The sequence below is a fragment of the Pygoscelis adeliae genome, unplaced genomic scaffold (genome assembly GCF_000699105.1).
Source record: "Pygoscelis adeliae isolate BGI_AS28 unplaced genomic scaffold, ASM69910v1 Scaffold358, whole genome shotgun sequence".
NCBI classification, from domain to species: Eukaryota; Metazoa; Chordata; class Aves; order Sphenisciformes; family Spheniscidae; genus Pygoscelis; species Pygoscelis adeliae.
Genome location: NW_008825429.1, coordinates 969,542 through 992,078, shown reverse-complemented (window position 1 = coordinate 992,078; position 22,537 = coordinate 969,542). Strand labels below are relative to the sequence as shown.

General features: G+C 39.5%; 2 protein-coding genes and 1 long non-coding RNA gene across 3 annotated transcripts in view; 1 reads left to right on the top strand and 2 right to left on the bottom strand.

The window, feature by feature from the left end:
- The first annotated feature begins 8,148 nt into the window (after positions 1–8,148).
- On the top strand, positions 8,149–16,704 carry UBE2L3 (ubiquitin-conjugating enzyme E2L 3). The gene is made up of 3 exons (XM_009330747.1): positions 8,149–8,241; positions 12,223–12,409; positions 15,884–16,704. Exons 1-3 carry the CDS (start codon positions 8,173–8,175, stop codon positions 16,036–16,038), a joined length of 411 nt encoding a protein of 136 aa, XP_009329022.1. The 5' UTR covers positions 8,149–8,172; the 3' UTR covers positions 16,039–16,704.
- LOC103922589 lies at positions 16,036–19,357 on the bottom strand. The gene is made up of 2 exons (XR_663892.1): positions 19,301–19,357; positions 16,036–18,444 (listed from the first exon to the last, which is right to left on the bottom strand). It is a non-coding gene; the product is annotated as an uncharacterized LOC103922589 (long non-coding RNA).
- A 290-nt stretch (positions 19,358–19,647) lies between these two features.
- Positions 19,648–22,537, bottom strand: part of YDJC (YdjC homolog (bacterial)) — a 14,884-nt gene continuing 11,994 nt past the window's right edge. Inside the window, exon 5 of the mRNA XM_009330745.1 lies at positions 19,648–21,366. Coding sequence (XP_009329020.1) covers positions 21,036–21,366 — 331 coding nt within the window. The 3' untranslated portion in view covers positions 19,648–21,035. The remainder of the gene's footprint in view (positions 21,367–22,537) is intronic.

The window sequence follows — 22,537 nt, the reverse complement described above, 5'->3', positions numbered from 1 at the left end:
AGCGCCCTCTCCTCCCTCCCTGCGGGTGGGGGGTCTCCGCTCCCCCCCGCTCCTTCCTCGGTAAGGAACCTTCCCCAAACACCCAGGGATGAAATAATTTCGTTTTCGTTGTTTTGGAGAGTTACCTCTTCCTTGTATGCGTAAGAGGTTTATCACACTGAAATATGGACCTGGGTTCAGAAGTTTCCTCATTCACTGCAAACGTGGTAATGTTTTTGTCTTCGGTCTATTAGTTCTAAAGTGCGGATGATACTTGTAAACATAAACTCAGCCTCAGTTGGGTTTTAACCAAGAGCATGTGTAGTTTATTGTAAAATACTGCTTGGGATTATGTTTCTCATCATTTTGCTTGAGGAGTAAGGTACTGCTTAGAAAGAAGATGACAACTGTTGCCCCCAAAACATAGAAGTTTATTTTATGTGTTGTATATAATTGCCAATTAACATTGCAAACTGTACGCGGTGGGGTTTGCCTAGGACATGCGGCCATAGTGGCGTAAAATTTAGTCATCTGTAAAATGCTATGGCAATACCCTACAGTATTTGCATGCAAAGTGTCTGTAACGTAAATCAATGAACTTTACAGGCTAGTCCTGTGAAATGTAGGGGAAAGACCCTGTAACTGTCGGGCAATGTTTTAGGCTCGTTAAAAAAATCTGTCCCTGTGGGGTGCAACATCACCACGCACTAGGATTTGACAGATATATGGGCGATTCTGTTAAACTGAGTACTTTAATATCAGATTTGCAACTGGCTTCAAGGACGTGGACCCCAATAGGGCTGGGGTTTCACTAGGACATGTAGTTGGCAGGTTTTGAAGTTGCATTTCCTTAATTGTGCAGATACATAATTAACCATTATAATTCGGTGATTTTTGAAGAAACCAATAGCTCAGCGGTGCTTTCATAAAGCTAGTTTTGTCATTTTAAATGTGCTATGGAGCCATTAAAAACTAAATAGTGAATACATTGTGTGCAGAGTCATTCATATATATTAAATCAGTAGGTGTAAACCTTTCATTGTCCTTAAGGATCCTGATGAGATGGCATTCATTTTTTTACTTCACCTTTGATAGCTGTTATATTTTGTCACAGCTTTAGTGTCATAATCAATATGTCTGTTGCTTTATACTCAAACAAGGTTCCCTTAGTTTCAGATAGTAAACAACCCTTTAATTTTATCTTTTTGTAAGGCAGCTTTTCCGCCTGTTCTGAAAAAAAATCCGTTAATTGTTCAAAAGCACATCACTACTACTCTGGTAGGAAAAAAATATATTTCCAATTATTTTTTCCTTATAAATTTAAAATAGAACATAAAAATCTGAAAGGCAAGAAAAATTGGTCTCAGTATCTGCAGTGCCTCTTGCTTTTAGGGCCCCCCCCCCGCCCGGTTCCACTATACTTCTAAAACATTAGTTTGTACTTTAATCTTTCACTAAAATGCTGTAAAAATGGTTTTTGACAATGTGACCGCCTCCTTTTCGAGAAAAACGGTGTGGCAGTTGCTTTTCAGAGGGAGTGGTGTACGAAGAAGGGAGACATTGATAACTTCCCTCTTACATTTTTACTTTCGTTTCTATTGCCTGATGTTTGTGGGTTGTGCAAGCTGTGTGCATGTTTTACGCCAGTTCCAGAGCTGTGAGATGCTGTATCACAGGACTTGTAAAGGCTATTAAATACGCAGCTACCTTCGTGCCTTTTGGAGGGTCGAGTCAGCCCAAATGGCTTTGAGTTTTGTCATTCATCTCAGTAGGAACAAAGTAGAGCTCTCGTACAGATGATGTAATCTGGATTGCTGCACCATGATGTTTTGAAGGTCCAAACTCGCATGTGTATCAACCTAATGTCATTATTTAAGTTCCAAATTCACACATCTACTTTAAAAAGTCTTTCACGGTTGAAGTTTTGCAATATAGAAGAGTCTGTGGTGTGCTTTTCTCGGGGTCATAGAATGATGAGTGACTATGACTAAAGGAAATAGAGTTTTTTAGTGTGACACTCAATTATGTTTAAAATAATTTAGGATAAGCGTTAACTGTCTCTTCTTTGAGCTAAATATCAAGTTTGTCTTTGGTAATTGAGAATAAACTTTGAACCTTTTATAGGTTACATAAAATAAAGCAATTCCCATTTCCTTAAGGTCTTGCCAATATTTTGAAGTACTGCTTTTTTTTTCTGGACTCGTGTCATGCATCATAGTTATTCATATTACTCACAGTGGCTCAAAGAGACTGGATGTAGTAAGTTCATAATAATGCGCTGTCTGCCTGTAGAAAACTGGAACTATAAGTATAGTTTCCACCTTCCAGGTGGAAATGGGTGTCCTTTTCAGAGTGTGGAAGCCATTTGTATCCTTTGCAAACCTCCGTGTGAAAGAAGTGTTAAAAATTTTGCCATTGTACAGTTCAATTTTAAACACTAAGTCAAGTTATAACAAGAATAAGATTGTCTTGTTATCTCAGGCTCTTGTTTGAGCAAATTACATTTCCTAGGCCAAAGACCTTATTTATGGCCTATTTTTGCAGAGCTTTATACCATCAAATAGTCTAACTGAAGTTTTCTCCACTGATTTACAAAAAATCAGTGGAGGTGTGCCTTTTCCAGGAGCACACCTAGGTTAGCAAAAATGCGAAATAAACATAGCTAATGAGTCATATTCCAGTGACATCTGAGGTGGAGTTTTGATCTATGAGCCACCATTACACCTCTTCAAAGAGCCACAGTTGTTGGATCTTGACTCCTCGTGAAATGTGAGAGGTGGGAATAAAGCAGTCTTTGTCAAGGATATCTTGTTATGGACTATGTCTCAGGGTAAAAACAGGTAAATATGGAGTAATTATATTTAGGAAAGGATCTAAGGCTTCTCTTTTAAGGGAGCTACTTTGCTTCACGACCCTTTCTTGGGAAAGGAAATTGTCTCCAAATGCGTATGACTGGGAACATAGATCTCCAAGAGACATGCCAGAGATTTCAATGAAATGCTTTTCACAGTTGCCACCCACTAATGTAAAACAAGCTCTTTTTCCATGTGAGATCCGTAGCTAAATGCTATGTGGAGAGGTGGTGGATAGTTGCAAAGGGAAGGCTATTTCGGTGCTGGATAGTCATAGTACTTGCTTGGTGGTGTAGTAACGTGTGGTACTGAGATGCCCCTTCAGTAAGCATTTTCAGGTAGTATCTGAGAAGGCTGTCCTGTCCCGTGTGTGGAGCTGCTCCCCTCTGTGTTGATCTGCGATATGATTGAGCTAAGGTGTCTGTAAGATCCGTGCTTTTGTTTCCTGGGTTTTAGGTGTTCAAAAGTATCTTTAGTATTAAAAATTGAAAATAGATTTAAAGAGTAAATAACACTTTGCATATGAAGTGAGGTACGTAGACAATTATTTTAATCTTACTGTTTTTACTCTGCTTCCATAATTGCATAGTCAAACATTTATGCAACTGTTGAACTCCATGATAAAATACAAACACAAGGCCACACCCAGGTACCTGCTGTAGATGGCCTGCAATCTCCAGTATACTGTGGTCTTGTAAACACCGTAGCTCTTCCAAATACAGGGGTTTTAAACAACTTTGGTATTTGAAAAACAATTCTAAACTGATCCAAACACCAGTTCTCAGTAACAAGGGAAATGTGGTTTTGAGCAATGTATGATTGTCCTTATACAGAAGTGAGAATACATACTCATTTTCCCTTTTTGAAACTGAGGATTGACAAAAGGATTTTTAATCAAATGAAAATAGTTTGCCAATAAGTAGCGTTACTCAGTAAAAAAAAGGCATGTGAATACACAGGGTTGTAATGTTGCAGTGGAAACTTAATAGTAGTTCTTACAAGAGCTAGAATCTATTTGGGGTTTTGGTTGGTTTTGTGTTTGGTTTGTTTTTTTTTTAATTAAATTTGATTTTAAGGTGTTTTAACACTTCTTTATACTGTATGAGATTCGGAAAGTAAAACTGGCCAGTTCCTTATCAGTGTTGGAGCCTGTTTAACTTTGTCACACTTCTCTTAGAGAATGTATTTATAAACAGATAAACATAAATTGTAAACAGTAGAGAAACATGGTTTAGAGTTATTTCAGTAGACTTTTGGTTTTCTTTGTGCATTTAATAGCATTTTGGGCTTGATGCAGAAGTTACTGAAGTCAGTATGAGATCTTACACTTACTCCCATATTTGTGAATTACACTCTTACAAGTGTTTGTCTTCACTGCGTTTTCCTGTCTGGCTTGTTTTTTTTAGAGAAGTCCCAAAACTTGAAAGATGCATAGGCAAAACAGTTGCAGTTGCAGGGTTTTTAAAATACTTACTACGTTTTAAGCTGATGCCACTTACTTTTCTTTTTAATTTCAAATATTTGGTTTTTGCTTTAAACAGCACAAATAATTACACAATATTGAAAATCAAAATTGTAACTCCTTATTGATTATATATGAGAGGAAGTATGTACTTTTATGACTACTTTCAGGATTATACTTGAAGATCAGATACCACCTCTGAAATAATGTTTTCTCCATTTCATGTGCTGCGTATGACACTCTCTCTGAACTACAAACATCATGTCCCAAGAGAGCCCCGTGAAATAAGAAGACATTTCTATTTTTCAAGTGGGGAAACCAATGCAGCAAGGTCACATGCAAGGTTGATAACAGTGTGGGGAATGAAAGACTGATTGAAATTCTTACTGCAGTCTTCTAACCTTTAGTTATGCTCCTCCTGTGCTCCTTTAATTATATTACTTGACAAAATTAAGGGGTGGAGGACAAGAAAAGGAATTAATCTATTTACTGTCTGCCTAGACTCTTAAGTATTATTTTGAAATAAATATCTAAACTATATCCTTTTACCTCATAAAGTAATTTTTGTCCCTTTGGAGTTGCTGAAGCCGGTGTTAAATGCAGTATTAACTTTTAATCTGTGCTCTTTGAAAGTATTTAGTAGCTCATTCACTTTTTTAACAGTACATTTGTACTGTAGTTGTGTCTGCCTCTGTGTCTGAGGCAGTTAGATCTTTATTACGGGTTTTGGCAATTGCCAGGAAAAAAAACAAAACAAAACGCACCACTCCAACCCTTAAATTGTGAATGCTGAATCTCTTAACACTCCCAATGCACTAGACACTAAAAGCCTGACTTGCAAGTATAGCATTACATTGTATTTGTGGGGATAGTAGTATGAAAAAAAAGCTATTTGTAAGTAAGTCTAACATGGAATTGATTAATTGGGAGTGGAGTATGGAATCTGAAACACTCCTAGTATAAGAAAAGTAAATTCTCATATAAATTGGAACCTGTCTTAAGCGCGTAGTTCAGGCAAGTCCTCTGCTACGGTAGGCTTGATTCTCCATGACCTTTGCAGTCATACCTGTGTGTGAGGAGAAGAATTGCCTGACTTATCCCCATCTATTCCCTTTTTCGGTTGTCAGTTACTACCGCGGGACCCAAGGCAGCAGAAGGAGACGCACAGAGTATAGTCCTGATACACTGCAGTAATTTGCCACTTTTCTGATTTTGAAAGTGAATTCCGGCAAAGGCTTCACGTGTCAGTTTAAAGAGGAAGATGTCCTGAATCATTTTCTGCTAGTTCTTTAGTGTCTTCTAGGCTGTTTAATTCCCTCTCTCATGTGGTGGACTTGAGGGAAAATGAGGAGCAATTTGCATATTTGTTTTAAACTTTTCTTTGCTTTCATACAAGGTTTTACAATTTTGTAATGATCTCTGTACTGGATTCTTGCATTTCTTAATTCAGCATCCAATTTTTTAACCTGAATCTAATTATAAAATATAGGTGTTTAATTTTCCAGTAATGTGAAGCCATGCTTTTCTAATTTATTAGCTTAATAACATACCTGAATTATAGAGTCGTAGTCCTCCCTTTTTCTGTGTCTGGGCAATTGTTCTCTGGGCCAGCAGCAGTGTAATGCTATCATCTGAACCTGTGATAAAAGCTTCTGCAGGGAAGCTGCACTCCCACTGGGACATTATGGGGGAGATTTCTGTCGTATGTATAATGTTTTTAATATAGTAACTAGAAAATTGTCTAAACCCATTTTCCTTTCCTTGTTTTAGAGTGAAGGCACTTGGGATGCGTGTTTGTTTATGCTTAAATACGTACTGGTTAATTAGCTTATTTTGTTCCCAATGTTTGATGCGTTAACATCTAGTGTGGAATGGGATTTATCCCTTTTACATGCTGTGGAGTAGTGGTTTGCCAGGACTTCACGGTTCTGTACCTGTAGAGAGTGAGCCGCTCAAAACGCTGTTCCGAGTGAGTTACTCTCCTGACCCTGTCAGGGAAGAGTCGGTCTGGTATCAGTCAGGCTCTCCCTGAGCTGCTGCTCTGTGCGCCGAGCATTCAGAGCCAGCTGTAAGGCACTGTGTGGATTTGCAGTTTCAGTGATCCTAGAGGATCTCTTGTAGCTGTGATAATAAAGGTTATTTTCTTTTGAATATTTTGGTTTGCTCTGTATCCCTATAAATGTGCTTCATGGGATTATTTTTGTGGGGGTTTTATGTGTTTTGCTGCTTTAAGGAAATAGGATAATCCTCTTACCCTTTTTTTAAAAAAAGCCCAAACTGCCTGTGATACTGTGTAAATCTAGCAGCAGTGGAATTTGGGGATTAATCTGCAGGTCTAGACTAAATAGTCGGTTTTAGTGTCGTAAAGATTGTGTTGGGCATCAATTCAATATCCAGGACTCCAAGGTTAAAATTCTGTATTCTGAGTGTGCTCTTGCTTTCATAGGTGCAGCGGGTGGGAATGTAAATGTTCCGCTTCTGATGTGTGGCTGTCGTGATTTGTTCCATGTGCATTCGGAAGTCTCATTTTCCCTTTGGGTTTGCATTTTATCATGATGCTAAGTTTATGCAAGAGATTACTGCGTGTATTAAGTCTCTACCAGTCAGATGCAGAAAGGTTTGATCTAAGATGAACACAGAGCTATTTTAGAAAAAAAAAAAAAAACTGGACAGTACAGTCACTTGTACAGGAAAACTGATCTTTTTTGTTTTTCAGTGTATAGTGCCTTTGCTTGTAGTTGGTGGTTTTATCATAATAATACACAGTCTAGTTTTGTAAATACGCTAGCACCCAGTGAAGAACTGTGTGCTGGCGGAGTGCACCAGCATTGCTGTATAAGCAACATTTTTCCTAACCTATGTAGACACACAGGCATGTGCTTCAGTTTTGAAAGCACTGGGAAAATTTTGTATTTCACTGTGGGTGACTTTTGAATTTGAAATCAGTTAAATTCTCTTTACAGATAAAACTCCTGAATTCAACAGCAAAGGGCTATAATTGTTATGGGAAAAAGTGGAACCTTGAGGTGTTTCTTTTTTGGTCTTATGAAATATTCCAGGAAACAGTTGCTACACTAGAGCTTATACATCATTTTAAATGTAAAAATGCCTAAATACTTGTTTTGGTGATACCTGGATCACTAGCTGATGAAAAATGGTTTGACTGGTGATCAATTGGTGCAGAAAGATACCTTGTTCAAGAGTGATACAGCTATAAAGAGAGGTGTCTTAATATCTACTGTTAACTTTGAGGTACAAACCAGAGATGAAGCTGTATCTTCTCAAGTTATTGGTCTAAATAAGGCCAGTTTGGCTTAGATTGCTATTTTTCTGTGTTTGCATCAATTTAAGTTGGTAATGCAGGAATTTGTTAGTTTTCAGTTGAAATAATTGGCCCATTCAGTGACTTTATCGGTGTTTAAAACTGTTACAAAACAATTCTTCCAAATCACTATTTTCCTTCAGACAAGTCCTAAGATGCACTTTATTTCTGTGCTTTGCGGAGTTATCAGTAGTCTGTTACCAAAGGCACTGATTTGCATTTGAGATATAAAAACACTGTTAAATGCACTTTTTCAATGCTTCTACTTCATTGTGTCTGTAATGATGTTAGTAACAAGGCATTTTTGTATTTTCCTGACATATCAAAAAATAACATTTTTTAATACCTTGTCTCAGAGAACTTTACTTCTCACAGATGCAAAATTTTTTTATTTGTGTGGGTTGCCACCACTAAAACCTCAAGCTTCTTTAATATTAAAGAAACCCACATTGACCTCTAAGCATTTTGAAAAATAAATATGAGCATCTTGCTTAATACTGTTATTAACTGACACTTTGCTTGCTTTTCAGGAGCTTGAAGAAATCCGCAAATGTGGAATGAAAAACTTCCGTAATATCCAGGTTGATGAAGCTAATTTATTGACCTGGCAAGGGCTTATTGTTCCTGTGAGTATAGACTACTCCTTATTCTAATGAGCTTTAAAATAAGCTGAGGATCATTTGTATCTCATAAATCCACAGTTCAGTAGTGCTGGTGGTGACCATTAGATAATTTTTTTACCCTGACAAGAATCTCTATTATTATTATAAAACCTGGCTTTCAGAGCTGTGGGTTTGTGCAGAAGCTAGTCATTTATAAATACAACGTGAGTTTATACAGATCATACTGCAGCATCTTAAACATACTCTGGGTGGTGAAGTGTGGTCCTGGATTTAATTCTTGTCTCTCTTCAGACATCTTGTGTAATCGTGGGCAAATAGTGTCATCTTCCTGTCTCATTTTATTTGAGTGTCTTCCGTGTTTTGTTTTACCGAAGTCTGATAATGTTAGTAGGCACTTCTTAGAACTAGCGTGAAGACAAACCCGTACGTAATTGAAAGGTGTTCCAGACTTGTCTGATCAATACCCACCTGGATGCTTCGTAATTGTAGGCCTGGTCCAGCACACGGCTGCAGCTGGCGAGGGCTGAGGACTCGGTGATGGCACTGGGTTACTTGGGAGAGGTGTTGGAAGGGGGAAGCAAATGAAGCTTGTAGTTTATTACATTAAGCTGAAAGTACAAAATCTACATTATCATAGGAAAAAGCCTGAGGTATGAAATATTTTTAGTCCTTAATAGATTTTTTTTTTAATCGACTAGATTTATTTATAGGATAAAATTGAGTATTGGAAAAAGTTTGATGCAAGGAAAAGGTTTGGATTTTCAGAATTGAGCTCTTCTAAAGGAACTCTATTTAGGCATTAATTAATGCCACACCCCCCCACACACACTTTACTATAAAACACTACTGTCTTTTAAGAGACTGTTTAATAGAAGTACATAACCACTGTAGTAGTCAAATAGAGAGGGATTTGTTACTAAGGGGAAAGCAGGAAATCTAGTATGTTGATTTCCTTGGTTGAAGTCCCTTGGATTTTCTCCTCCTTTATTTTCCACTGCCATGGCCCATGCTGCCTTCCTTACATGAGCTACTTTTAAGTCTGCAGCACAGAGGCTGTGCCACTAGGGCATCAGTTCTGCTTTTCCTTGGGTGCTACCGAAAAAGTCCCCTGACCAGAGTAAATCTGTCATTTTGTAAGACTTTGAAACATCTCTTTAGCAGTTTCTCTGCTGTTAGTTGGAGACCATTCCCGAATTTGGATCACACGGGGCTTTGCACTTTAAATACTGTAGAATACATTTAGTTTACTGTTTACTTGTATCCCTGCAAGTAATTCCTCTGAGTGGTTGAGGCTACTCTTGCAAATAAAGCAAGCAGGATTTGACATTAAAATTTGTCAGAGCTGAGAAACAATACGCTTCAATAAGCCACTCTGATATTTGTGGTTCGTGTATAAGTTTACTGCTTTGATAATACTTTGAAGCAGTATAAGGTTGGTAAATATGACTAATAAAGCAAAACACCAAAATGCTTGTTTATTCCTGTTAAAATTAGCAGTATGGGGTGTACAGCATCTATTTTTAACAGTTTCTGCTCACCAGAGTATGAGCTTAGTGTTTGTTTTGCAAAGGTTCACATCATCACAAAGTGTTTAAACATTGCTGCAGTGAACTGTGCTTCATACCTGCCTTTTGATTTATAATGTGCCCTGTCACAAGGGAAATAGCCTTAAATTCACTACTGGTACAGTTAAGAGGGAATTTTGTCATGAAATTATAGTAATTATTAGTGTTGTGTGTGTTTAAAGAGTAGTATGGTTATTTTGAGGATACGCTATAGAAGATGCTTTAGTCTTAGCATAGTTTTTTTAGCTATTGCAATGCTTGGAGTTGATGGCTTTAAAATGTAGTATACAAGCTGGTTGCAAGTTTAACTTTTTTTGCTGAGTTTTTGCTTTTGAAGTTTTATGTGCTGTTTCCATTTTCTAAAATGTTCTTGCTTAGGGTTTAAAGACATGTTACTCATACTTTAGTAGGATTAACCAGTTACTGATTATTATTATTGTTTCTATGTAGATTACTAAACTCGATAACCAGGCATTATTTTGGTCAGCTTCTTCATGAAGGTGTGAGAGATACAAAGGTTAATGTTTTTAACAGTGTTCGTACGGAATTACTGTGAAAGATATCGTTTTAAAAGTTTTTCTTGCGTGTAACATTCCATTCTTCAGAACAGCTGTTAGTTTTTAAGGGTGTTTGTTCAATTGAGAAGCAGGTTGAAGATAGCTTGTCCATTTCTTTTCCTATTCTAAACTGTAGAATAAGATAGTTTATGTACTGTCTGTTGAAAAGGCACACCATTTGTTTGATTTCAACATCAAAACGAGACTACCCCAGGCTCCTTGCTCTTGTAAGAGGTACTGTTGGTGTACCATGAATTTCATTTCAGTTAATCAAAAGCTGTGTGCTGTGGACAAGCTTTTGCAGAGCAAAAATACTCCAGATGAACGTGAGTCATGTTTGTTACCGGTGTTTAGTATTTATAATTCTGACTCTCTCCCTTGTCAGTGTCAAAATAAATACAACAAATTATTGAAAATTAATTGCTTGAATATTCTGTGTTTCGTCTATTTAAAACATGAGCAACCCTTTACATACATTTTTAGTTCAGTTTATTGGTGAGTTATAGTGAAGAACTGTTCTGACTGACAGTCAAGCAGAAAATGGACACTTTCCAGCCAGGTCAGTTCCCGTATCAGTTCAGTGAACAGCCTCACAAATTATAGCGTGTGGTGGAGGTAAGAACAAGCGAGACACGGGGGGAGAGGGCACCAACTGCTTAAGTTGTCACCACCACCAAAAAGTTATTTGTTAAACTTCCAAAGCTTTTAGGATTGCTTGGATAAAAAGTGATTTTAAAGCCACTCTAGTTAAGACTTCCCTTGACTGCAAAAATTGTGCTGTATTTCCTAGAAACGCACAGCCAGACTTCTCCATATGGATGAAACTAAAATTAAATGTTTTCTGTTGAATAATATTTTAATAGAACATTCCCCGCCCCCAAATATTGGTAAACCTTTTTTAACTTCTGGAGTGGGTTTGATTGCAGGGAATGGTCTCGTTGCTAATGAAGAATGTGTGTGATTATCCTTTACACCAACTGGAAGCTCTCATCCTTTGATTCTTGTTCCCAGAGTGTTTGGAAAGGCTTCGTGCCATAGTTACTGTTTTCAGTGCAGAATGGTATTTTCATAAGCTTTAAATGTAGCGATGGATTATTTTTTCTTCTGCCTTTCTTCCGCAGTTAGTATTTGAAGCAGTATCAATAGTCTAGCAGGTTTTCTAAATGAGATTCTGGGCATTGTTTTTTTTTGTTTCAGCATGAAGAACTACTTTGCTTACTTCATGGCTCTCTCATCGTGCTCCTTCAAAAATGATCTTATAAGAGTGGGTGCTAAAACTGCATACAAATTCAGAATGTTCTCATCAGCAGGCACAGTGAATATCTATCTTTAGTACCAATGAGTGCTCAGCAGATTTTTGTGTAGTCAGCACAAAAACGTTCTTGGAACATACAGGCAAATCTGACAAATCGCTTTGCTGTTCGTACCACCATGTTGTGAGACATGTAAAATAACTAGGTTTAGAGAAACCCATTTTCCTTGTCAGGCTTCCTGTTTGTATCTCGGAAAGGGTTTGCAATGCTTTTTGAAATACAAAGTTGGGAATAAAGCTACTTATTAGATAGGACCTTGAGCTTGGAGTAAATGGGATTGGATGCTTTCTTACCAGTCGAAATGCCAGCCAACTTCAGAACAATGGTAATCTGCTTTTTCCAGGGTGAATACAAGTGTTGTAGAGGTGGTATTGCCTCTCTCTTATCAAATAGGTTTTGATGTTTCCTGACACATAGACGTGGCAGTATGTGTTGGAAGAAAGTGCCTTTAAAAGAGGCCGTTTGATAGACCGAGGTCTGGAGCGTGCTTTTTCTTAGTTGTATCCATTAGAATATGCCAGATTCTTGACATTTGCCTTCTTGTTGCAGGACAATCCTCCGTATGATAAAGGAGCCTTCAGAATCGAAATCAACTTCCCAGCAGAATATCCATTCAAACCTCCTAAGATTACATTTAAAACAAAGATCTATCACCCTAACATCGATGAAAAGGGGCAGGTTTGTCTGCCAGTAATCAGTGCTGAAAACTGGAAGCCAGCAACCAAAACTGACCAAGGTAGGACTCCACGTGGAGAAAGAACTGGATATTGAGAAACTTTGTATTGTGTTTAAAGCTAATAGCGTTTCAGCTTGTCAGCTGGTCGCTGCTCTTACGGTATATTCATTGTCATAAGGTTTGTGTCATGAGTCACGTGTTGTGAGCACAGTGCACGACACTTTTGGAATCTCATTTTGTTACTGGAATGTAAGGTAATGACACTGACATGTGGCATGTCCACCTCCAGGAAACCACAAAACTCTTCATGACTGAAGAGTGTGTTAAGGTGGTGTCCTCGGCCTACTTAAAAAATTCTGGTGGTAGTTTGTGTGTGGGTTATTTTCAGTTTCTTTTTAAGCAGTGACTTTATAATCCAGAGGTGTTCAGTACATTCCTGAATGTTTGAAAGAAAGGGTCTAAAACCTCAGGGCTTCGTATATTTTATAATCTCTGCCATGTGGTTCAGTGATGTGAACATACGGTTTGAAATGTCTAGGGAGTCATAAACAAAATGTGAAATCATAACACATTAACTCTTAGTTCTTAAAAGAACACTGCTGTGAGGCTCACTGCGTAGAGCGTCTTTGGATAAGAACTTAAATATTTTAAGGAAACAAGTTTCATCGGGTTTGTGGCAGACTGAGAGTGTGATCTGAGTACGTTTTTTCTGTTGTTGCTTCCGTTAGTTGTTGGGGTGAGAATTTCACGTTTTCTGGCAGGTAATGATGAGTTTGATAGTAAGCATTTATCACTGTATGTATAGAAAGAGCAAACATCCTTGCAAAAACTGCGTATGTTTTAATAATATTAATTCAAATGAGTAGCAGTTTAGTGCCGTGCAAGAGCTTCAGTGACAGTGAAGTATCTTGCTCTGTAGGAGAAAGTATTTCCTTCTTCCAGACTCCTCTTTAAGGTTGTTTTCACTTGAATTGTGTTCCTGATAGTAAACAATGCTGTATGTAAGATTTCTTTTTTCTGTGTACTTCTGTATGCTAATAAAACTACTTACAGTTTGCATGATCTTGCCCCAAAGACAAAATAGGAAAATTTCTGTAGTTGTTTCAGAAAAGATCAAGCAGTTGAATGTTGGGGAAAGCGGAGGTGGCAGCAAAAAGAAGCTGTTGAACTCCAGTAGGTCAGTGAAGATCTTATGATTTGTTGTTGATTTATCCCAGATTATACAGGACAAAGATCCTTGGGAGAGATGAAGTGGAAACAATGTGTAGAAGGCTTCTGCTAACACCTTAGCAGTTGTCTTAATCTTATGAGCCTTCTCGAGTTAAGTAAAGGAACGACGTGTCTCTACCTAGTTTGAAATGCAGGTTGGCATTAGTTGGAACTACTGAAGCAATCGTTTGCACGCAGGAAATAGTCAGTGTCTCCCTGAGGAGCAGCAATTCCCTTTTTATCTGAGTGAGTGAATAAAAACCATGCTAAAATCAGAATTTGGAACGAACACCGGGTACCAAAATATTGCAAATCTCTTAATTTCTGCTGTTTTGTGGTCTTTTGTTTGTCTTGTAACTCTTTCTTCAATAAGTTGTTTTAGTGTCAACGTCTGTTGTTACTACATCGTTGTATGAACCTGCAACAATGTTATTACAGCCCTGCTTAAGTGTCTGTTCCTTTTTCTCCGGAACTCTTCTGCACTGAAAAATAAAACTTCAGTCTGTTTGCTACTTGCACCTTTCCCAAGGAAATAATGCAACATTATTAGTACCGCATCAAAGCGATTGGTTTTGATCAGTCAGGTGTCAAGAAAGCGGAGAGATTAGGTTCATCATAAATCATTAACTCACCTTCCATGTACTAGACGTGCATCTTACTGCTGTACTTTTTATTAATTTATGCTTATTATTAAAACTGACTGTTGTGACAGTACAGTTTTAAAATGCTGTGGCGATTGAGGCAACTCCTGTTATGACAATCCTAATTTTTTCTGGCTCGTGTGCTAAATAACCTTAATAACACAGTAACACTTTCTCTGGTGTTTTAGCGTGTGTTACGGCGTGAAAAGGGATTGTCACGTGCAGTATTGATGCTAGTTTCATAAGTAGTTGTTAATATGATGACAGTTGTCGGAAGTCCAGGACTGGTGAGTTCCTGTGAAGTAAGCTAATATCAATTCTACATTCCTTAGATAGATTGTTGCAGTTTAAACTCTGATTTGTGGTAAGAAATGTTCCTGATGAGCAATATAGCCACAGGCGTGCTTCTCTGGACTTTGAGTATTTGTTTTGAGGTATGTTCCCCATTCCTATCAGGTAAGGGTAGAAAAGAGTATGAGCATGAAAAGATCGATGCTCTGAAAGAAGCCACTCTGGTATTCTGGCATCTACTGGAGTGATAAGTATTGTAAGAACTTACATTGCAAAACTAGGGACAATCCGGTTAAACTGCTAAGTAGCAGTTTCAGAACAAAGGATAGACTCTGGCTTTTTGCGCAACGCGTAGCTGAGCTGTGGAACTCCCCGCTGCTGGATGGTGTAGGGGTCGGTGGTTTATGTGAGTTCAGGAGGAGGCAGCTGGCTCTAGTGTGCAACACTAGATCTGTTATACTTGCTTTAAAAACTCTTGGGGTGCTGCTTTCTATTACTCTGGGTAGCCCAAACTTACCTCAAACGGAATATTAGTAATACTGTCGCACAGTGAAATGCTTTTTATGCGTACCCACTTTCTGTAGACTTGCCCAGTTACGCGTATACCTTCTAGTGGGTGGAGACGAGAACTGATTGTTGTGACCTGTCGAGCTTTAAATGGTCGTGAGAATGTATATGAGGAACATGTAGCAATAAATGTCACTGTAGTATGCGAGGTTGGCTGCGTAGATGCCAAGTACGGTTCAGTTATTTTAAGAATGACGTTTCCTTTGAAAGCGATAGGGAAAGTTGAAATGGCTGTGAACAGTGGGGTGAAAAGCATCTTCCGGTTCTTATCTGTTTGTTTGCCCGGTGCTTCTCTGCCAGTGGATGTATTTGGCAGTTCAGAATGAAGGGAAGAACTGTCTGCTGTTTATAGGGGAAGTAAGAGTCATAGAAAAATCAAGCTGAAGAAACGGTTTCCAAACGCAGGCGCAGTTACAACTGCGTCATTGTGACAGGCGTTAGGAAAAAATGTTTCATGACGGAAATTCCATCTTCACCCAGTCTCTCTTAGATGAACTTGTCTGTGAAACTTAGTTTCTTTCTTAGCCATAGGAGAGAATTTCAGATAGGATGCCAGTTACGTGGGAAATAATTTGTAGTGCGTTTTGGTCTCTATTCAAGTTGATTTTGTTTACAAATACGATTTTCTGGTGTTCGTTCATGGTCATTGAACTAAATCTTGGCATGTTGCTATAGCTTATTCAAGCTCTGCTTTTGAAAAGACCCTAGATTTATGGGAATGTAGTTAAATGCAGTTAAAGCTCTTTACTGGGGAATTTTGCTTACATTTTGATTTTTAAAAATTAACCATCTTAGTCTCTGACAGTATTTATACTTCTTTTGACAGTAATCCAGTCCCTCATAGCACTGGTGAATGATCCACAGCCCGAGCACCCCCTTCGGGCTGACCTAGCTGAAGAATACTCTAAGGACCGTAAAAAATTCTGTAAGAACGCTGAAGAGTTTACAAAGAAATATGGTGAAAAGCGACCAGTGGACTAAAATCTGACACAATTGATGTCAGCAACGTATGATAGAAGATCGGAGCAGTGCATTTGAGACACCCCGTAAAGCAGGACTCTATGGAAAATTGACAAGTGCCACCTTTCGGTGTTAACTTGTGGCTGTTACTAACTTTCTACAGTTTTCTTAATCAAAAGTGGGCTAGGTAACCTGTAAAGAAAGGATTAAAATTTAAGATGTTCTAGTTCTGCTTTCTTTGTTTAAAAATCACTGCTTCAATATACTTTAAAGTATGCTGTTTTCTTTTTCTTGTCAGAATTTATCAAAAATATCTTAGACTTATATTCTGCCCTTAAATTGAAAAGGTTGTGGCTGTCATTTCTTATTTTTCCTTGCAGTTCCCACTATCTTGAGTTCATTTAATTCTTCATTGAATTTTATCCCCCTCCCCAAACTGATGTCTTAGGAAAAAAATATCCCAGTTCTGGCAGAAAATGATTGAGTGTTTGGCAGTTTTGTTTACTTTTCTTTTTAAATGTTGCACTGCGCTTTGTGGGACTTGTTGCAAGTTCCCCTTAACTTCAGTTTGTAACATAATAAACAAAAAACAAACAAACCCCACAAAAACAATCAGAAATAATGTCCAGGTCTTATGTAAATCTGGCTGATGTTACCACAAAATGTTTATTAAACGGGGAAACCCAAGTTTTTGTGTGCGTCATTGAATTAAAATATGGCTTATGTCCTGCTTTTGGAAAACTTTGGAAAAAAAATTCCGTAGCAAACGAGCAGTGGAATGTGATTACAAACTTCTTTTGCTTCTATTCTTAATACCTATGCAGAGCAGGTAGGAAAACGTGCACAGAACAACACTGCAACCAGTTTAGAAGAGTTTCAGAAATTGGGGACCAAGAGGTACCAAAGTGATAAACTGGCTTTTGAGTTAGAAATCGGTATTTTGGAAGTGTTAATTCTGAATTCGAGTACTAAATCTGACCGCACTGCTAGCCGTCTTAGAACATTTTTCCAGCAGAATGCGTAAGAAACATCTGTGTTTTATGGGATGGCACTCGTGCCCCTTTCCCAGCCCAATCGCTGTACAGTTCTTACCGAAAATGGTATGAGAAGAGGATTAAGCAATAACCTGCACTAGAGTACGCTTCACCACTACTGTTCCTGTGTTCTAAAAATACACAGGTTAGATGATGTAATGAGTACTTCAGGTATCATTCTAACTTAATCGGGCAGAGCTGTTTTCCCGTTGCTCCAGGGCACACCCGTGCATGCCGAGGGAAGCCCTTTCTGTCCAGAACTGAGCATCCTTTACTGTGTCTCTGCTTTCCTCCTGACTGCCTGTCTTTTTTTCCCCAGTCTGAAGTGTGATCATAGCTCCACAGTCAAACTGCCATACAATCAAACTGCCGTCTCTTCCCCGCCTGTCAAACTTGGGTATGTTACTGAGCAAACAGATCTATCTCCAGAAATTCCTAGGTATCTGGGAGTACATATCATTTCGATGTGCAGGAAGTTGAATTAGAAGATCTCTCGCACCCAGATGGTTGTCTGTAATCCTAAATTCAGCTTAAATACAGCCTCTGCCTTGCAACCTTTCAGAACTAGTGTGTCAAGCGGTAGGTCTCTTTTGGTTTTAACGTCTTGTATATTTGCTATTTCTTCATTCATCCCTCTGATCCAGCTTTCATTTCCGACGTAGTGTAAACAATGACAGCCCAGTACCTCACCTCTGTTGAAAGTAAATTTTTTTTATAAGTTAGGGAGCTAAGAAATTTTATGTTTAAGTGTTCTTAGACAGATTCTTTGGCAGGTAAATAAAGTTAAACCACATTCACCTTATTTACGGAAACTTGCATTTCCTAAGTGTTTTCAGGCTTGTGAGAGCACTGTCTATTACCAAATTTTCACATCTTTGTGTCTTCATTTGCAGAAAGTTGGTACTGATTTTGTTTCATTCACGCTCACTCGGATTCATAATAAAATAATGCCAAATTATCTGTCAAACTGAAGTGTGTATAACTTCCGCATCACATGAGTCACTGTACCTTTTGATCATGTCTGTTGGCATGGAAACTTGCCATTCTCGAAATTGTCTTTTTACTTAAAACTGTAGCACTAGTTTGCTGCCCTCGTTACGACTAAATAGTGTACTTTCTGGTTGTAAGCCTCTCAGGTCAAAGACTGCGTTTATTTGGATCGGTGTGACTTGGATGCCATTGAAAGGGAACTGGAAGGGCTGTGTAATTCAAGGAACTCCGGTCGATTCAGAGAGGCCTACAGCAGCGCTGTACCAGCTATTCCGATTTCATCTGTAAAGGTCACATAGAAGACAGATATTGCTATCACTTCTCTTTGTGTGTTCTTCATAGTTCCATTTCTAAACGACGAGATGTGTAACCTCAGTGATGGCTTTTGTTTGTAGGCAGCCCTCTGAAAAAAGACAGATCAAATACTGTACTGTACGGTTGAAGTCTGAGGAGAAAAAAAATCAAAGTACGAAGTCCTATGTTAACTCAGGAAATCAAGCTCTTGTTCTCTCTGGTTCCCTAAGCCATGCTGAATTCTAAACGTGCAGTTTAATATCCAAAATAAAAACAACGTACTGGTGAAACCCCACCCAGGAGCACTGGTATAGGCTTTCTGCAATTCCATTCTGCTACCCTAATAAAAATTGCTCTCAAAGGCTTTGTGGCATGGTTTTATTTTGAGAGAGATTTGGGGGTTAGACTTTTTTAAGTATTCTGGTACAATGACATTCGTAGGTAGTGTTTTTAATTTGAACTCAGTGTTGTCTTTAACGCTTTCATAGAACCACTGAGAAACTTCCTTATCGCCGTACGTTTTATGCAATTGAAAGGTTCCTTATTTAGAAGTCTTTCAGTAGTTCCTTATTTATTTCTCCATTTAAAACCCCCTTGAATTTAAAAGAAAATTTGGGGTTTAATGCTGTTCGTTTAAAAATATGGAGTTTGCAAAAATACATGGTTTTTTTGTTCGCAATACGGAACTAACTCAGGTAAGACTGCTGCCGTGTTTGTGGTGTTCATCTAGCAGAAAACGCATGCAACAGTCAACAGGTGTGTAACGCCCCGAGGACTGTGACCAGAGCAAGTTCATCGGTTAGAACATGGAGCAATTCAAACGTTAAAAATAAGGTTTGAAACTATCCATGAAAATACGCTCACATTACATAAAAAGCTGAGATCTGGTATTAAATAACCCGTGTCGGTGTCGGGCTTATCCCTGCGTGTGAATAAAATACCGTCGGTCACTAGGTGGCACTGACAGGTCTCACTGCGCTCTGAACTCCAGCCGCTTTCTGCAGGTCTAATATCCCTCGGGGTTTTTATTCTCTCTTACCACACAGCAGGAACTTTGCCGTCAAGCACCGACAGGACGAGCTTCAGAAATCGAGTCATTCCAAAAGGTAACTACTGCTCTCATCTGGCTCGGCCGTTTGGTGTAGCATTTGCACAGTACAGTGGATGGGGTTTTTTTTAAAAACAAACGTCATATATCAAATTAAATCTGTGACAATCATTGAGGAAAGAACCTGGAAAAATATTTTCTAAATCATCCTTGATGACGTTTTTCATATTAGTACAGAACAAAAACTTCCTCGGGTGTTTTATAGGGAAGGTCAAACGGTTCCTGTTGATGATAGAGACAGGCATCCTTTCAGCACTCCGCAGGCAGTCGCAGGTAGGTGAGTGGGTTTAGTTTGCTCTCCAGCTATAACTAAAACCAAAAGCCTCCTGAAGCATTACAATAGAAAAAGGCCTGAGTTTATTTTTCACTTAAAAGAATGATGATCACATTGAAATCTTTAATATTAAAAGAAATCGTTAACCAAAAATGATTATGTTAAATAGATCACTTTTGCGCAGAAAATGAGCGTAAACAATCTAAAAGATTTTTTCCCGTGTGAAAGTTACATGTGAGTGACAGGGTTACAGTTAAGAACGCAGTTAAATGTATGAGTATTACTAGGGCTTGTTGATCTTCAAATGCTTTGATGACAGGAATAAAAATGGACAAATAGAGGGATGTTCTCCACTTGAAAACTTGCTCATAGCTGGTACGCAACTGTCCCGCACGTTTTTCATGAGAGGCGGTGGGCAGTGCAGGAACAGTTGCTGGTGAGCTCTTGCATGGAGCAGTTACTGAAATAGCAGATGGGTCAACAGTTGCTGTTCTTGCAAAGTCATCCAAAAAAAAAAAACCAACCAACCAAAGAAAGAAAAGCCTCTCTGAAAGGGCTGTGGCTGATGTTACTTTCCTACGGTGGCTTAATGCCAACAGGCAACGTAAATAGGAGGAGCAGTAATTACTGCTGGCTGAGGCTGTACGTGGAATATGGCTGCAGACACCACCACGCTAAACCCATGATCCAACTGCTCTGACCAGAGAAATGCTCTGAAGTAATGTGCCCCTGTGCCCCTCGCCATCGACGGGCAGGCACCAGTGGAGGGGAAGGGACCGTGACCCGGCACTTTAAGAAAACAAAATGCTGAAGGTTTCCAGGCCTCCCGTGGGCAACCTACACCGAGTGGTTGCTCCAAAGCAGCGCTTGCTCCCCCACATCTTTCTTTTTTTGCAGTTAAGTCCACGAAGGGAAATGATCAGAACCCTCAGGGTGCTAGTGTGCTGCTTGGTCTCGCAGCAAAGCCTGTCTTCGTGCTGCTCACCATCGCGTTGGCAGGAACTGAGCCCTGGGAGGAGGGCTGGGCCTTGGCTGCCATGCTGTGCTGGAACCGTGTGCGAGTGGGTGACGCAGAAGGGGGTTGTCACATTCAAAGCAGATGCTGTGGCCTAAAAACTGCCAGTCAGGGCTCGGGGGTACTGCCTGTAGCTGCTCACAGGGTGTTGCTCTTCCATGAACAGCCTAATGCTGTTCCCAGCTCCTGTCAGCTGTACCAGGACGTATTACGCTGGTAACAGTGGTCTGGCTTCTCCGGACATTAGCAACTGTGTATCTTCAAAGTATAAATGTATGTATGTATGTATGTATGCTTGTTTACTTAAAGATCTTTGAATGAACAAAGCTGAACGTTCCTGGTTTTGTAATGGCTCTGCAGCTCTGGCTTAATTAATGTCTGGAGTTCATGGAGGCGCTCCCAGGACTGTGAGAAATCATCTGGTCCTTCCCCACAGCCGCCGACGGGTGGGACGCTCGGGTACCCTGGATGCACCATCAGTTCAATCGTTACTGTCCTGCTCTGTGGCGTCGGGTGTGCGGGGGAGGGCGCCTTGGACAGGAACTCCACGATGGCGGTGTCAATGGCACTCCAGATGTTACTGACAGACATGTTCTTGCCCATGGTACTCAAACCTATGTAAATGTCTGGCCATCTGTAGCCAGAGGAGGGAACACTGATATTAATGCTAACGAGGGAGGTAGGTAGAAAAGAGTGTGTTACATGCAGCAGATTAGGAATCAAGATGTACCTAAAACTTAAAATAGAAAAGGGGTGGGAAGGGGTTAAAACTTTTAACTATAAACAAAAGCAAAACCAGAACTACAAGCCAGTAATGCTTTTTCTTTCCTTATCGAAACCAGGATGCTATTTAAAGCAGCAGTTCTTCAGTCTGACAGAAAGTCCCAGCAAAGCCCCAGCACCAGTACTGCTATTACTACTGTATTCACATGTACTGTGTCACAGCACAAGCGCTGTTTGGCATCTGTGAGCTTACAGGTGCATTTTGTTGGCACAAAAGGGAAGAGCAGAGCTAAACTGAGAAATACCACGCTGTCAAAATAACTCACTATTGCTAGGCCAATTAAAACCTGGATAATAACCATCTCTCGATAATAACCCTTGGCTAAGTGGAAACAAAAAAATGACTGAAATAAAATGGAAACCACCCTGCTAACAAGTCATTCTGCTAGAATGTATCAAAGAGCCACCATAAAAGACAAAACACTGGACAAAACCATTACTACTAAAGACCACAGAGCTAAGAGGATGCCAGCTAGAGGCTGTTTCTTACATAGCTTCAACACCATTCTTTGTTCAAGTCTGGCTACAAACCTCAGTTCTTCTCGCGTGGTGCGTACAAGCCCAGGAGGGCTGTGCAAGGGCAGAACGAGAGATTTTTGGAAGAAACCAAGGCTGGGGTCTTTACCTGCTTGATCAAGGAGGAGCCCAGCTGAACACTCAGCTCTGAGAAAAGTTTGCAGGCCTTTGGAAAAAAAAGTTTAACTTTTTTTAACTGTAAACTGACTAAACTTGCTAACGCCTCGTTGCTATGCAGTAAGCACAGCCTTGTGCTCTCCAGTGTCATAATCCGAACTCTGGGGGCCCAGGGTGGTACCTCTTGGCACAGACGCTGAAATTGAGTTGCAGAGCTGGGTTCCCTGTGGCTTCAGCTGGCCACACGCTTCTCATTTTCCTAGGTTTTCTCATGTTACATGTTTCTTTTGTAAGCGTTTGTCCCTCCTCGCCTCCCCCGACGTCAGGAGTCGAGGTGGAGCACGGTGCGTGTCCGTGCGGGGGCGGCCGCAGCTGCGGGCCCGGCAGGG